The sequence below is a fragment of the Leucoraja erinacea genome, chromosome 9 (genome assembly GCF_028641065.1).
Source record: "Leucoraja erinacea ecotype New England chromosome 9, Leri_hhj_1, whole genome shotgun sequence".
NCBI classification, from domain to species: Eukaryota; Metazoa; Chordata; class Chondrichthyes; order Rajiformes; family Rajidae; genus Leucoraja; species Leucoraja erinaceus.
In genome coordinates, this window is record NC_073385.1 from 1,163,118 (window position 1) to 1,178,615 (window position 15,498).

Genomic DNA, 15,498 nt, shown 5'->3' on the forward strand with positions numbered 1-15,498 from the left:
CCAATATCTTCCTCTTTGGACACTTATGACAGAAATTATACAGATAGCCTCAAAGAGAGACTGGATTTTGAAGTTCTAAACTTGCAGTGGAAAATTCATGAGAGTCAAACTGCACAGAAACAATCCTATTGCCCCCATCAAGTCCATACTGACCTTCATGCACCCATTTACACTGACATTACACTACATATACTTCAAAGAGCTGTACACGAGTGGAAGAAACACAAGGAGATAGATAGATGCTCACTGAAGATAAGGAAGCCAGAGGGCTGACGGTGATGAGGGAATAGTTGAAGCAAATGGAAGAAAATTTAAAGCCACCTCTTTTTAAACCAAGTAATTAGCTAAAAAATAAAAAACGTGCTTGTTTCTGCTCACGTCCCCTTCTAAAAGAGTTGGAACAATGCTGCAACTTACCAGATTCCCATACTCTTGCACATGGCTCGTGTTGGTTCTTTTCTTTACAATTTTGAATTGTTGATGCAATGATTCTTTTTTCAGATCCTCCTGTAAAGATAAAAGGGAATGTGAATGGAATTGCTACAGCATCACCTCCATGCACAAATACATGCCGATGGATTAGATATTTGTAATGCTTTCCTTCATACCTGGTCAGAGTCTTCCATCCACACAACACTGTACACGTCACCCAAATAGGTGTCTCGAGCTTCATCATAATAACAGGCATAAGAGGATTCATCTGGATTGGCAGCAGTAGTGGCAAACACTGCGATTAAAAGGTATAGAATTCAATGGACTAAAGAATAAAATTGTCTAGGAGAATGGTGGCCAAATTTAAAATGTTATGTTTCTTTTTAGTTTAGCTTTAGAGACATATCGCGGAAACAGGCCCTTCGGCCCACCGAGTCCGCGCCGACCAGCGATCCCCGCACATTAACACTCTCTAGGGACAATTTTTACACGTACACCAAGCCAATTAACCTACAAACCTGCACGTCTTTGGAGTATGGGAGGAAACGGAAGATCTTGGAGAAAACTCACGCGATCACATGGAGAACGTACAAACTCCACACAGACAGCACCCGTAGTCAGGATCAAACCCGGGTCCCTAGGTCCCTAAGGCAGCATCTCCACCACTGCTCTACCCTGACACCCTTTTTCTCGCAAATAACAATGGAAATTTGTACGGTAAAATGTGCACTTTAATTCTAATACTAAAATCAGTGCACATTGCCACTTTTATTAAACTAATCTTCACAAAAAATTATTGAGATATCCAACTCTTTAAATAACATCAGCTCCATTTATACAATATCTCTATATGTAGAAAATGGCAAGTTATTTCAAAACGCAAAAATCGTCACTAAATATTATACAAAAGACAGATCAACGAAGAGAAGGCTGGGAGCATGTAAATGTTTAGAATAACAGCTAGCTACTTTTTTCTTTAAAATATTCAGTGTATTTTTGGCCATTATTTTAGAAATGGATGACAATGCCACTGGAAGTCTACACTGAAAGTCTACACCAATAGTCATGGGGTAGACTATCAAAATTGTTACATTAACACACGGTGGAGGAGGCAACAGGGCTGAGCTCATGTAGTGTTTTCTAAATAAGGAAGGTTGGTCTTACAACCTTGGAGTCGAGCTTTAAACAGGGCAGAGTGTCATTTAGAGAAATTTGAGCTCACAGTTTGAGAGAAGAGCAGGGCTGGAAAAGTCGACCACAAAAATAGTGAAAACAGGGGGGGAAAAAAAAGCATGATATCTGCAGAACTATAAAATAAGTCATTGACCTCAAGCAGATTCTCTGGATAGAATACATTTAAAGCCCAGATGAATAATATATCAGAAGATGGAATATTTTCCTCAGTATTGGGTCCTTAGCCTTGTTCGGCATTAGATGGTAGGACTGGTCATTGGTAAAGCCACTGAAGATCAGATACTGTTACACTAAAAAATGTGTGTGTGTGTGTGTGTGTGTGTGTGTGTGTGGGTGTGTGTGGTGGGGTGTGTGTGTGTGTGTGTGTGTGTGTGTGTGTGTGTGTGTGTGTATACTTGCTTGCAAAGAGTCACCACGATTAAAAATAAATACGAGATGGTGATGGTTGAGTTTGAGTGAAGGGACACACCACAGGGACACTCCTGGGAGAACATTACATGTTTCTGGATTACTGCAATCTTAAGCATCATAAAAAAAATAGGCAAATAGAGGCCAAACATCATCAGAAGACAGTGGGAACTCTTGCATATAAAACAGAAATACATGGATTCTCATATGGTCCCAAGTGGCGCTTGGCCCTCCATGTGGTACACAGTATGTAACAGTTCTTGATTCCGTCCACTTCCTCTACACTTTTTCTGATGCATTGTACAATGCAGCGCCATTACAGTAAGCACTCTACAGAACATCAATATCATTACATTTACTGACAATTTCTATGATGTCCTCATTTTCACGCGACTTATTTTTTACTTTTCATTTGTAGATATTTGTCTCATCCTCATGGAGAGGCCAGTGACCAACATCCATTGCAAACGCACAGCTCTCTCTCTCTCTCTCTCTGACTTCATCACAGATCCCCAAATTCTGATCATCCTTCCTCCATTCTCCATCCATCTTTAAAAAGTCTCTCCCCCTCTCCTTATTTTCCTAGTACTGAGGAACAGTCTTCAAGCTGAAACCATCCGGTTTCTCTTTTCACTGATGCAGCCCAAACTGGTGAATGTGTACAGTATAAAATATTCTTAATATTCAGCATCTCTGCAGTTTTATAATATTGGAATTATATTGAGAATAGGGTTATTATAGAGGTCTGTAAAAAATAAAAGATCTACAGGAACAATATATTTTTTCCATCTTCAATATAGTCAGATTTTAGAAAGTATGGAACATAGCCCTAAACATGTACATCAAAGGCTCATTCAAGAAATGTGGAAAGATAAATTAAAAAATGAAAATCAAGGATCATAAAATTCAAACATGTTATGGAACAAATTTGAAAACATTCAAATTTTTTTCAAACATTTTCCTTGCCTACAAGCTATAAAATATAAGAGTTGCCATACCATTAATATCCTCTGGCAGTTCCACCATCATTGACCCCGACTCACAAGCTTCAATGTATAACACCATCTGTGGAAGTAGGTTAAAGGGCTATTGAATATCAGCTTCAGCAAACATGATTCATTACATCCCATTAAAACCAAAGTCAATGTAGTAGTTAAGGAATAGAAACTAACCAAACCACAGTTTATCTATTCAAGTCTCCTGTGCACAGCTACATAACAGCACAACTACCTGGAAATGTAACTTTGCCACAAGCACCAACAGCATAATATGCATTCTATTCAGCTTCCAAACGAGTACAAGCACACGACTGGTCACATGTGATGTATAGGAAATTGATCCATGCTAACATTTGCTATCTTTCAGTAACACTTGTGGAAGGAGATGCATCATGGCTGCTTGCACAAATAGATTTTAAAAACAAACTTTAGATTTTCTTTCAAAACTCTCTCCTCATAGTAATAGGTATACAGATGTTACGATGTGCCCCTGCAATTCACTTGTATACAAAGCACCTTTAAACTTTGGTAAAACAAACCTAACTTATGTTGATTTTTTTCTTTCATTCCTTTCCCCAGCCTAACAGTCCCCTTGAGATTTTATTTGTCAATACCTTAGCATATTTCTTATGTCTATGCATGTATTTGATAGTCTTCTGTAGCTCATCGACATGAAGCTGAAACAAAAATACACAATCCATGAATGCCAAAAAACATTTAGATACTAAAACCAGAACATAGAATAAAATAATAACAGGATTTTATTTTATTTATTTTATTTTATTTATTCCGAACAAGTAAAGACATTAAAGACATTAATAGTAACAAAATCGAAATTATCAAACAATTGGACATTACAATCAATATTTACAAGCAATGAAAAGAACAAAAAGCAAATTTCCAATGTCCAACTCTGTGTCTGTACAAGCTCGAAAAGGAGTGAGAAGAAGAATAACTTATTAAATCTCACCCCTTTTCCCCAACACTTCTACCATATTTAAAAATCAATTAATTAATAATAATAATACTACCCCAGGCAATTTCCCATAATACCTACAGACATATATATACATACAACTATTATACACATACAAACTTCATATATGAAGTAACCAAACATAAGTAAACAATTGTAAAGCAATAGACAAACATTAACCCCCACTTGTCAACCATCCCCTCCATCCCGGTACCCCTTGAAAATTATTTTTTTATATATCATTTTAAAATGATTCATGTTTGTACATTGCTTTAATTCCTCGTTCAATTTGTTCCACACTCCCACTCCACAAACCGAAATACAAAAGGTTTTTCTAGTCGTACTACTAGGATGTGAAAGTATTTACATGAAAATTGTGTCCCTCTTCTTACATCTGTGCAACAAATACTTCCACGGATAAGACTCTCAAGGTAGTTTGAAAACCCAAACAAGGCTGGAGAGAAAGGCACTTATGACGCAGTAAAGTAATTATTAGAAAAATGCAGTCACATAAAATAACAGTGCAATGAATGTTGCAGGTAATTTCATAAGATGATGAGCTTGCGGTAGAAATCAAACAGTTCACAGTTTGTTTTCGAAGGCAAAAGGACAGGTTAATCCAGACAAAATCAGGGAGCCACAATATCTGGAAATATTCATTTGTTAGAAGCCACATTTGGGACAGGACGATGTAGAATGCGAGACAACTAAGGGATCGAATTGTGTCCTTTACGGTATAGGCTGCTAGAGCTTGAGATGTTACATTTTGGCGTTCCTCTTCCAAAATCCATTTCCACTAAAATCCAATGCTACTGAATTTCTGAAGTAGATCCATATGCATCCATTACTACTGTGCATTGTGGTACAAACAACCCTGGCACGCACTGGATCCCAATCAATTCAGCTCCCATTCTCCCAATATTTTCCAGTAGCCCTGCATTTTTTTTTTTTTTTTTTTATTTTTTTTTTTTAAATCATTTAAAAAAAAATTCTACTTAATTGTATAATAGATTTCAGGCAAAGAAAAAGGTAGTGTCAATGCATATCAATGCATATACAGAGGCAACAGCAGCTCTGACACTTCAGGTTCCTGTATGTCACCCGTAACAAGCACTCAATCAAAATAATACATTGGTTCTTATGGTTAAACAGTATTTTGAGCAATTTAGACAATTGAAGGCCTTCAATTTGTGAATCTAGAACATTGATAAAGTGGATGTTTAGGCCAAGATACTCACATCATCATTGGGAAAGGCTAGTATTCCATCTGCTCCATGATCAGCAAAATAAATAAATACATGATCTTTGGGACCACTGCCAAAACAGAAACAAAAGTTATGTCACAACAGAATTCAAAGTTTAAAAAGGACAAATCGCAAAATAGAATCCAATTTTTGCAAGGCAGATTTAAATTAAACTGACAAAATTCTTGAAATTAGTATCTAAGAATTAAGATTACATTTAACCTACAACTGTGTGAATTAGCACATACAATTAAACTCCAAGAATCTTTGATCGAAACTCCCAATGATTTGGCCCATGCTATCCAATAGCTCAGAACACCGGGCTGCTTTAACAGCTTAGTACTGCCAGTTCTGGATTATTGGAGCTATACTATTTGCTGATTGAAGTAATTATAAAAAGAAATCAAATGCCAATATACACTGCTTCTTTGAATAGGCTTGTAGTTCCAAAACTTAACCTGGCCGAACGTTTATTACACAGCTGTGAAAATCCAGCCGAGTAAAAACAGGCTTGGGAATGAGAAAGTGAGATAAAAACCAAAGGTGTGAATCACCATGTTATAAAATTGTTTCATGATTCAATTAGGATATTTAAACTCTCAATGGAAGGACATTGAGACAAGCAGCATTTTTTTTTCTTTTTTTTTTTAAAAAAAGGTTCTTGCACTTATGTGTTGTTCAAAACATTGCTGCTGTTGAAAGTCAGCTTCCGGGCATAAAGTCTAGGCCTTATCAATCTTTGTTTGAAGAACTAAATATATAATAGACGTTTCCCATCCTGAAACATTGCCCATCCACGTGCTCCAGAGGTGCTGCCCGAGCATTTATGTTCCGTATAATATTACAACATCTGCACTTCTTTTTGTTTGCACTTGCCACTGTTACTTGCTTTTAACAACATTCATTATCAGAGGCACTGTGATAATAAGAGTAATGTTTATGTATTTTCCATCTGTCCAAATTGACAAAAATCAATTTATGGACATCTGTAAAACTGCTACACCTGCACCTATTTTCTATGTTTCTATGTAAGTATCTTTTTTTCTTTTATCTGAAGTAAACAAAAATTGTGATGCATGTATTTGGATGAACACCATCTCCCTAGTCAAGAAAGCACAGCAACACCTCCACTTCCTTCGACGGATGAGGAGAGCCGACCTCCCCCCTTCTGCCCTCACCACTTTTTACAGGGGTGCCATTGAGAGCATTCTTACCAGCAGTCTCTCAGTCTGGTATGGCAGTTGCTCTGCTGCTGACCAGAAGGCACTACAGAGAGTGGTGAGGACAGCGGAGAAGATCACCAGATCACCCCAACCAGCAATCCAGGACTTATACCCATCTCCCTGTCGCAAGAGAGCAACCAATATCATCAAAGACACCACCCATCCAGCACAAACTGTTCACCCTCTTACCATCCGGCAAGCGCTACCGCAGCATGCGGAGCAAAACCACCAGATTCAAAAACAGCTTTTTCTCTCAGGCCATCAGACTACTCAACACACTCAAGAAAATTCCATGAACATTACACAAACTAAGACCAATTGACTGTCAAAATAATTTTAATTCAATGTCTGCAGTATGCTATTTGCACTTTTCTATATTGCACCTTTTATTATTGCACCTTAATAACATACCTCAAAATTTTACTACACTCTGGCACACTGAATATTTTATATAATGTATATGTCCTGTCTATTTTTATTGGTATATAGTCTGTCTGTGTTATAAATATTACTTGCACATTTGGAGTATGAGGAAACACAATTTCAATTACTTGTTGCATTATTTGAATTGACAATAAAGTTTACTTTACTTTTTTAGTGTACTGTTCTGTGTCTTTTTTTCTTTTTCTCTTTTTTGTTTTGTATGGATTTATTGACATTTGATCTGTTCAATTAATTTAATCAAACTCTGTAAAGCACTTTGGTTCAAATACTGGTTTTGTTGAAAAGTGCTATATAAATAAACATTATTATTATTATTATTATTATTACTACTAATGTCCTGGGTGAAATGGAATTTAATCTCTCCCACACAGTGACTCCAAAAATGAAATTCAACAGAAATGTATATGGCCAATATTAAAATAGCCCTCAATTATAGAGGAATATCACATTTCTACTGCACGACTGATAAATTGCATGAAGAATTCCTGAAGTCTAATCTGGCAGGACAAGTGGTGCAATATAGCCGCTATCTCATAGCTCCAGTGACCTTGGTTTGATCCTCCAGTTCTGTCTGCGTGCAGTTTGCATGTTCTCTGTGACCATGTGGGTTTCCTCGAGTACTTCCAGCTTCCCCTACATCCCACAAGTGTTCAGGAACAGTAAATGGTTACTGACAATGAACCCGAGGCAAGTATTAGGCTGGAATCGACAGATGTGCAAGAAAGAAGAAGTTATGAGAAATGGGAGAGGGGAAAATAGGGTTGAATGCATTACTCAGAGCAAGTACAAGTGTGATGGACTGAACAGCCTTCTACTTCAAAATGACATGCAACAGGCACTGCCACCATCTTTATATACAGCAAAAGGAGTCAAGTCTATTTTTACATAATGTTCAAATTATGACTGATTAAACAGATCACAACTGGAAACGAAGATACCGTAATTACTCCTGTAAAGTGGTGAAAAGCTACTTGCATATCATTGCCACAAGTTTAAAACCATCCAAGCCATTACCTTTTTAAAACCTTGCCAGAACCTTTTCCCTTCACAGCTTCTGCATCTCCTCGGAGGACGGCCAAAAAGATCTCTGGGGTCACGTGCTGTACGACAGATACAAAAGATATGAAACCAATGAAAGAACCAACAAACCCGCATTGTACGGACAATTTTCATTGTCCTCAAAATGTTTCACGATCCTTCACAATCCATGAAGGTTTTCACTATTTTAAGAGTGTGGAGAACTTATCCGAAGGACTGACAAAAGAGAAATGGAATTTGTTGTTGGAGTATTGGCTGCGGGGACATGTTTTGGCCAGAACACTCACCAGCCATCCATTTAAGTCCAACTAAGCAAGAAGTCATTTCATAGATTTAATGTCACACCTGAAGGAAAAAATAATTACCAGCACTGCAGTACCCCATCACTCCTTAAATGAAATGCCAGCTGATGCAGTCTTCAGCCCGCAATCGAGAACTGTTTTCACTGACCCAAGGTAACACAGCTAGGTAGGAAGAATGTTACATCCAAGCAGGACCATCACAAATTGCTTACGAAGGAAATGCGTTCAGTCAAATCAGGATGTCTGTTGGAATACAGATTTGGTGCATAGATTTACCGACCCCCATTCTTGAAGGAACACAACTAACGGGACAACAGGATGGTGTGGGTCTTTGATGATACTGCCAGCCTTTTTGAGGCAGCGACTGCAATAAATCCCCTCGATGGAAGGAAGGTCAGAGCCGATGATGGACTGGGCGGTGTTTACTACTTTTTGTAGTCTCTTCCTCTCCAGGGCGCTCAAGTTGCCGAACCAAGCTACGATGCAACCGGTCAGCATGTTCTCTACTGTGCACCTGTAGAAGTTAGAGAGAGTCCTCCTTGACAAACCGACTCTCCGTAATCTTCTCAGGAAGTAGAGGCGCTGATGTGCATTCTTGATAATTGCATCAGTGTTTTCGAACCAGGAAAGATCTTCAGAGATGTGCACGCCCAGGAATTTGAAGCTCTTGACCCTTTCAACCATTGACCCGTTGATATAAACGGGACTGTGGGTCCCCATCCTACTCCTTCCAAAGTCGAGGGCAAACTCTTCTAAGGAACACAACTAATGGGGCAATACCTTTCCCACGAGGAAAAGGAATTCAGTGCAAACCCTGGGAAGGTTGTTCAGATCAGTACTTGCAGAGACTGCATGGCTAAGTGAAAAATCCACATTTATTCACGAACAATTCTGCAATTCCTATCATTCCATGCAGAGTAACTAAGATCTTAATTGAGTTTTACTGTACGGTGTGATTAAAAGCTGATACTTTGATACGATTAAAGTAATTAACAGTATCATGAGCGATTAAAAATTTAAACTAACAGTGAGAGATTAAATGGTTTCCCCATCACATGTAACTGAAGGCTTCAAGTAGAATTAAAAAACCTCTTGTACGTAATTGAGTTTTATGGTAACGGATTCCTGTGCATTAAAAAGCAAGTGGTTAATACATTTGATATGATTAAGAAGTAATTAACAGCTTATATTTATCAGGCTTGAGAGATTAAAAAAATTTCCCAACTAACAGTGAGAGATTAAATCTTTGAAGTTGCCATAAAGCAAATCACATGTGGGGGGAGGAGGCGATAGAGGAAGAGAGACATAGTTGGTCACATCTTTGAAGCAAGAGGCAATAAAGCAGATGGCCAATGTTTTTAGTATATCTTGTACCATGTAAACAAAAGGCCTTTGATGTGATTGGACCCTTTTCCTGTACTCTGACATGATTAATGTCTGTGGAAGGTGATAAGGGGACAAAAAAACCCTATTTAAGGCAATGTAATTCTGTTGTTCAGGGAAGGTGGCTGAGCACAGTTAAGTGTCTACATTGGTCACTTAGCTGGAATTCTCGCTCCCTTCCATCGGCCGATGTTAAGTAAAGTTTTGAACTGGTCTACCAAACAGTTTGTGTGGTGTCTGTTTATTAAGAAGCGAACCTGGTTTAGTAGTTAGGATAAGTAGCTTTTTCACCATGCATACAGAAATGAAATTCCTGCAGCATTATTTTACCATACTTACTCATCGCTCTGCGCTAAGTCATCAAACATCATGACGATAATACGATCATCTGGAACACCATGCTGGTGGACAATCTGGTAGGCATGGCACACATCTGCCTGTTAATAGTGCAAATAGCCCTCCGTTAGACAAAATAAAATGTTGAGACGCTTCAAAATATAAACAACATAGCATTATAGCTATAGATCAGAAGACAAAACCAAAAGCTTTTTGCCAAATTTGGAATGCTCCAAGTGCCGGCACGGACATGGGCTTCCTACATCACTAAGAAGTATTAGAAATTAAAGATGCAACCTGAAGCTGACAATGAGGGATTAAGCTGTTTCCCCAACGTATGTAATTGAGGATTACTCCCTTACAATCTTCACCCTCAGATGCAAAATAAATTGTATGATTTCTAAGTTTGAATCGCCAATACAAGACTAAACTGCTAATTGTAATCACGTTCTCTTTTAGTTTGGTTCTCCAGTGGAGAATGGGACATTGAATTTACCCCAAAGTGAATGGGTTACAGCTTCCAACAAATTTGTACCTGGTGTACGTAATCCTTGGCCACATATATTCTTTGTATATAAGCAGACTACCAGAGAGAGAGAGAAACATTTCATAGTGGCTTTTACAGCTAACACCATCCAACAAAATATAGTTGTTTTGTGTTCTGACCAGGAGGGCACTTTCAGTTTCCAAATAGTAGCTTTTTTTATAACGTTTGATGTTTTCATATCATGTTATAGATCTACCTCCCATATTCAATTTAATTGAGGGAATCATTTGTGAGGGAGGACAGACACAAAGAACAAGACTGTTGTAACTGTGAAGCACAGACACAGCAGTAGCCAGACATATGAAGTAGCGAACACTAGGAAAGCTGCTTATCTGAAATGGTTGAATTCAGTGCTGAGCCCCTTTGATAACCAGCCTTTCCAGTTTCTCGCAATTAGCTAACATAAAGATATGCCGAGGACGCTCAGCAGATCTGGCAGCATCTGCGCAGCCCCAGTTGTTGGGCTGCCCCAGTTGGTGTTTCAGACTGATGACCTCTCATGGCTGGGTCAAGAATCAGGAGTTAACACATTTAAATGTCATACATTTCGAAATGGAATAGTGAAATTCTTACTTGTTGGGAAAAGGAGAGATCAGCCTGCAGTGTTAGCTCGTTTCTCTTCTCACAGATGATTCCTGGCCTGCTGAGTTACCAGCATTGTCTGTTTTTGTTTCAGACTCCCAGCATCACATTTTGTTTTTGCTTTTAACATCTCGGCTAGTTCTGATGCAAGTTTTTCTTTCTCCACAGGTGCTGCCTGCAGCCTCTGCAGGGCTTTGAACATTATTCCTCATTTCAGATTTCCAGCAACTGCTTGTTCTGTATCTCAGAATTACAGCACATTTGTTTCTTGTCTTCTCTCTCCTCTCTTTTCCTATTTGCACCTCATCCAGACAGGTTAGCTGCCTTCAACATTGCCTTCTGGCCAACTCCAGCTGTTATCATGCAGCTGAACCATCCGATCACAAACTAGAACGCGTTCCTGACCTACTATCTACCTCCTTGGAGACCCTCAGACTATCTTGAATCGGACTTTACCTTGCACAAAAGATTATTCCCTTTATCCTGTAAATATAACCTGTGGCCAGCTTGATTGTAATCATGTATGGTCTTTCTGCTCACTGGATAGCATGCAACAAAAAAAGCTTTTCAGTGTACCTCGGTGCAGGTGACAATAAACACAACTCAAATCAGACAATTTCTCAGTCCATCCAACCATAAACATTTATTTGATATTGACATTCCTTCCTTCCTTTTTTTCTGCAAGTTTAAGGATACCAGCTTTCTAAATGTTCCTTTTCCTGATTAACTTGAAATATTAACTTGGTTTCTCTCTCCATGAATATTGCTTGCTAAGTATTTGCTGAATTTTCAATCTTTCATTTACTCAACAGTAATAATAAAAAATTCCTAAGAGATATCAGAAGCAATTACAGTATATTTAAATTCTCACACTGGGGGGGGGTCCAATTATGACTCTCCCCACAACTACACCCATCAGCACTCAGAGATGCAAGTTTCAGAGATAATTACATCTTAATTAACTACATATCATGACAATGTCATGTTGACAATGTCAATGACAATATCAAACATAAGGGTTAGCACTACACGCTACAAATCCCAGTTGTGGAGACACTGGTATTATTGTCTCGTTGTAGGACATTGATCATTCTTTTAATCTGGAATTTTAACTTGTGTATTATGGTTTTTTTAAATATAATTTACGATGCTTTTATAAGTGATATACTAAGATTTTATATGTATTTATGATATTTAATATGCAATGCATTTTTTAATGTAATGTTGCCCCTTGTCTGGACCTTGAGTCCGTAATAAAGTTTATTATTATTATTATAATGGAAATTACTTGACAATTTTCAAAGTTTCCTTTATACATTTTAATGAATATTGGCAAGCAGAAATAATTAAAAATACTCAAACATTTATGGATAGGTGAGGTTTAGAGGGATATGGGCCAAATGCAGGCAGATGGAACTGGTGTAGATGGGCATGAGCAAGTTGGGCTGTTTCCATGCTTTATGACTCTAACCCATAGTAAGTGTTCAGGGTGACCAAAAATTAGCAGCACGAGAAAGCTACATTTTTCCAAAGTGTTTCCTGAGCTCAAAAAAACAAACATTAAGAGTTTCATAACTTAGTGCTGAGGTGAGGATTGATCAGTTGCATTGCATTGTCTTAATGGATTCTGGAACATTTTTAGCAAGGAAGGCTAAAAAGAATAAGGTGCCAAAAATAGCACTTCATATAAAATGTGTCTAATTGTCAGATTCAGGATAAAACTGTGATCATATGATTTTTGTTTACAAACTTCCTGGTTAAGTTCATATCACTAATTTTCCTTTATTTAGGCTTGTTTTGTACCTGATGCCTGTAGTTATACCAGCCATTTGAGCCAGCAACAAGAACGATCCAATGGTGGCCTCCATTTTCCAGCTCTTCCAGAGGGACATTGAAGGCCTTAACCAGGAACTGGCTCAGCATGAAAAATCCAATCGTCAAGTACTGCATTCTGCTGATGCCCAGATAACTACTGATATTAAAGGAAATAAGAATTACATTTTGCTCACATATTAACAACAATTTTGCATAATGTTACTGATGTAATCATTTCAGGAAAAAGGAAAAATAATTAGCCAAGCAAGATGTTTTAAAATTGGTGAGATTCCTGAACTTTTGAGTTAGTTCGAAAGTCAGCAGTTTTAAATCACAAAATGTGAAGTTGGGTCATTCCAACAAAACATGAAAATTACAAAGAAAATCCCCCTCCAATTGTGCAAGATTTTACTGTAAACTGTGTACTGTAGTGTGTGTGTGTGTGTGCGTGCGTGTGGAGTTGTCTTGTTGCCAGCATTGAGTAAAGCATTAAAGACTTCTCTTGTAAATTGAAGACTCTCAAGTTTTGTGGAGACAACGAACACGAAAGCTTCAAATTTATAAGCAAATTCCAATTTCTGTAACTTCCTGTTCCAAATTACAACTCAAGAACTATAGCTACACATACTAATGGGGAGACAGGTCACACTTTTATAGAGCAGAGGTCTGCAAAATGGCACTAATCCCCTTATGAAATTCCCATGCCACTTCAAGCAACACCAAAGCAGACTTACTACAATGAGGCCTCATATGTCCTGGGCCTCCTCTATTGCCAGAGTGAGGAAAAGCACCTCATCCCCCCCCCCCCCTTTATTCCCTCTGTCTTTCTTGCGCCCCATCTGATGTGCACCCATTTTCCCTTCTAATCCTCCCCCCCATCCCTTTCCACCTGTACACTCAGGCTTCACATGTCATACCTCTTCTTACTTTATCTCACAGCCTTGTGCCTTCTTCCCACCTCTGACCTTTACCCATCCATGTCAACCCCCACCCCGCCCACCACCTCTATCCACAGGCACGTTCCTGACTTTGGCCCATCCAGCCACTCTTCCAGCTGTTCATCTCCTACACAAGAGTTTCCACTGCTCAAGGATGAATATGGAATTCAACAATTTTCACCTAACCAGTTTTTCTCGCTTGCATAAGAATCGATCTTTTCTGACACAGAGTCACACACCTGATCTGCTGAGTATTTCTAGGATTGCCTCAATCAGGCTTCCAGTAACGACATGGTTCCATATTGCACAGAACTAGTCTTGACCTGAAACTTCATCTATTCCTTTCATCCAGAGATGCTGTCTGACTCACTGAGTTACTTCAGCTTTTTGTGTCTCTTCTTCCACACAACTAGCATGTATCCCTCCTCTCGCTCTCTGTTCCTGCCTTTGTTCTGCTTTTGTGTCAGCTGACAATCTTAATTTTCACCTGATTACATATGTCCATTGCCTCCCCAACCCCACTAATTTAAAATACACATTTTCTCACCTTTGCAGTTCGAATGAAATCTCCCACCCTCTCACCCCACTGATCCATCCTTCTCCTTCCCTTACATATGTTGTGCCTAGAATAATCTGTATCCCATCCGTGTGGCTTCATACCAAAGTAATGGAATAGAATAGAATAGAATGTTTATTTGCCACACAACCAGGGTTGGTGGTATTTGGGTTCGGTAAATGATGATACACTGCTTTAGTTACATACCACTAATAACACAGATTACCGTAATAAAGTGCATCCATACCACATCACAAATCACACCAACAATACATAGTGCAAAAGAACAAACAAAGACCATAGACAAGACACCGTATACATCAAAAGTCATATTATTGTCTGATTATTGGACGGAATTGAGAGTTCTTATTGCTGAGGGGAAGAAACCGTTTTTAAAGTGGGTGGCCATTTCATTTCATCTACACTAAAACTCCAAAATCCTGACACCGTGACGAATTGTGATGCCAGGCCGTCTAGATTGTTGCTTGCTATCTCTATTAATGTCCAAGACACTCCAAAATCAATTTTTGGGGATGTCACAAAAGCTGAAAGGGAATGTGAGAAATGGGACCCCGGTGGCTTGAAGTGGAACATAACAAATATCACCCGATGAACCAGGTGCCAAAGTATTGGGATTTTCCCCATATAGTTGAGAGTGAATATTGGAGTTTTATTGAATCTACAGAAGTGGCAAGCAATCAAGGAAGAAAGAGTTCCGTCTTAAAACAGTTATGCATGCACAAAAGAAAATAAACCGGATGGAATTCTCAAATCAAAAGACTTGCGGTTATTAAGATTTCAACATAAACCAAGATTTATTTTTAAAGTTGTATGTCAGATACCGGGAATTCAATCTACATAACGTTGAGAGGACTGAGATGAAACCAAAATACATTTGAAGAGCATGAAGAAATTCTCAAACAAAATTTTTTAAAATCCTGTAGATGATCAATATATTCAAATAAAGAATAAAATTAAATCCAACAGCCTTCCCTTCTCTCAGCTGCAGGTAGAAATAATTTATCAATCTGAAAACTGACTTATTGCACCAGAGAACATTTGCAACAAAACATCTTATATTC

The 15,498-nt window shown here is 38.4% G+C and overlaps 1 protein-coding gene across 1 annotated transcript in view; it reads right to left on the minus strand.

Moving 5' to 3' along the window:
- LOC129700579 (legumain-like) overlaps positions 1 to 15,498 on the minus strand; it is a 31,580-nt gene that overhangs the window by 15,288 nt on the left and 794 nt on the right. The window contains exons 3-11 of the mRNA XM_055641197.1: positions 12,911 to 13,076; positions 9,982 to 10,079; positions 9,040 to 9,115; positions 7,934 to 8,019; positions 5,247 to 5,322; positions 3,647 to 3,709; positions 3,033 to 3,099; positions 609 to 727; positions 418 to 507 (exon numbers count right to left, since the gene is read on the minus strand). Coding sequence (XP_055497172.1) covers positions 418 to 507; positions 609 to 727; positions 3,033 to 3,099; positions 3,647 to 3,709; positions 5,247 to 5,322; positions 7,934 to 8,019; positions 9,040 to 9,115; positions 9,982 to 10,079; positions 12,911 to 13,076 — 841 coding nt within the window. The remainder of the gene's footprint in view (positions 1 to 417; positions 508 to 608; positions 728 to 3,032; positions 3,100 to 3,646; positions 3,710 to 5,246; positions 5,323 to 7,933; positions 8,020 to 9,039; positions 9,116 to 9,981; positions 10,080 to 12,910; positions 13,077 to 15,498) is intronic.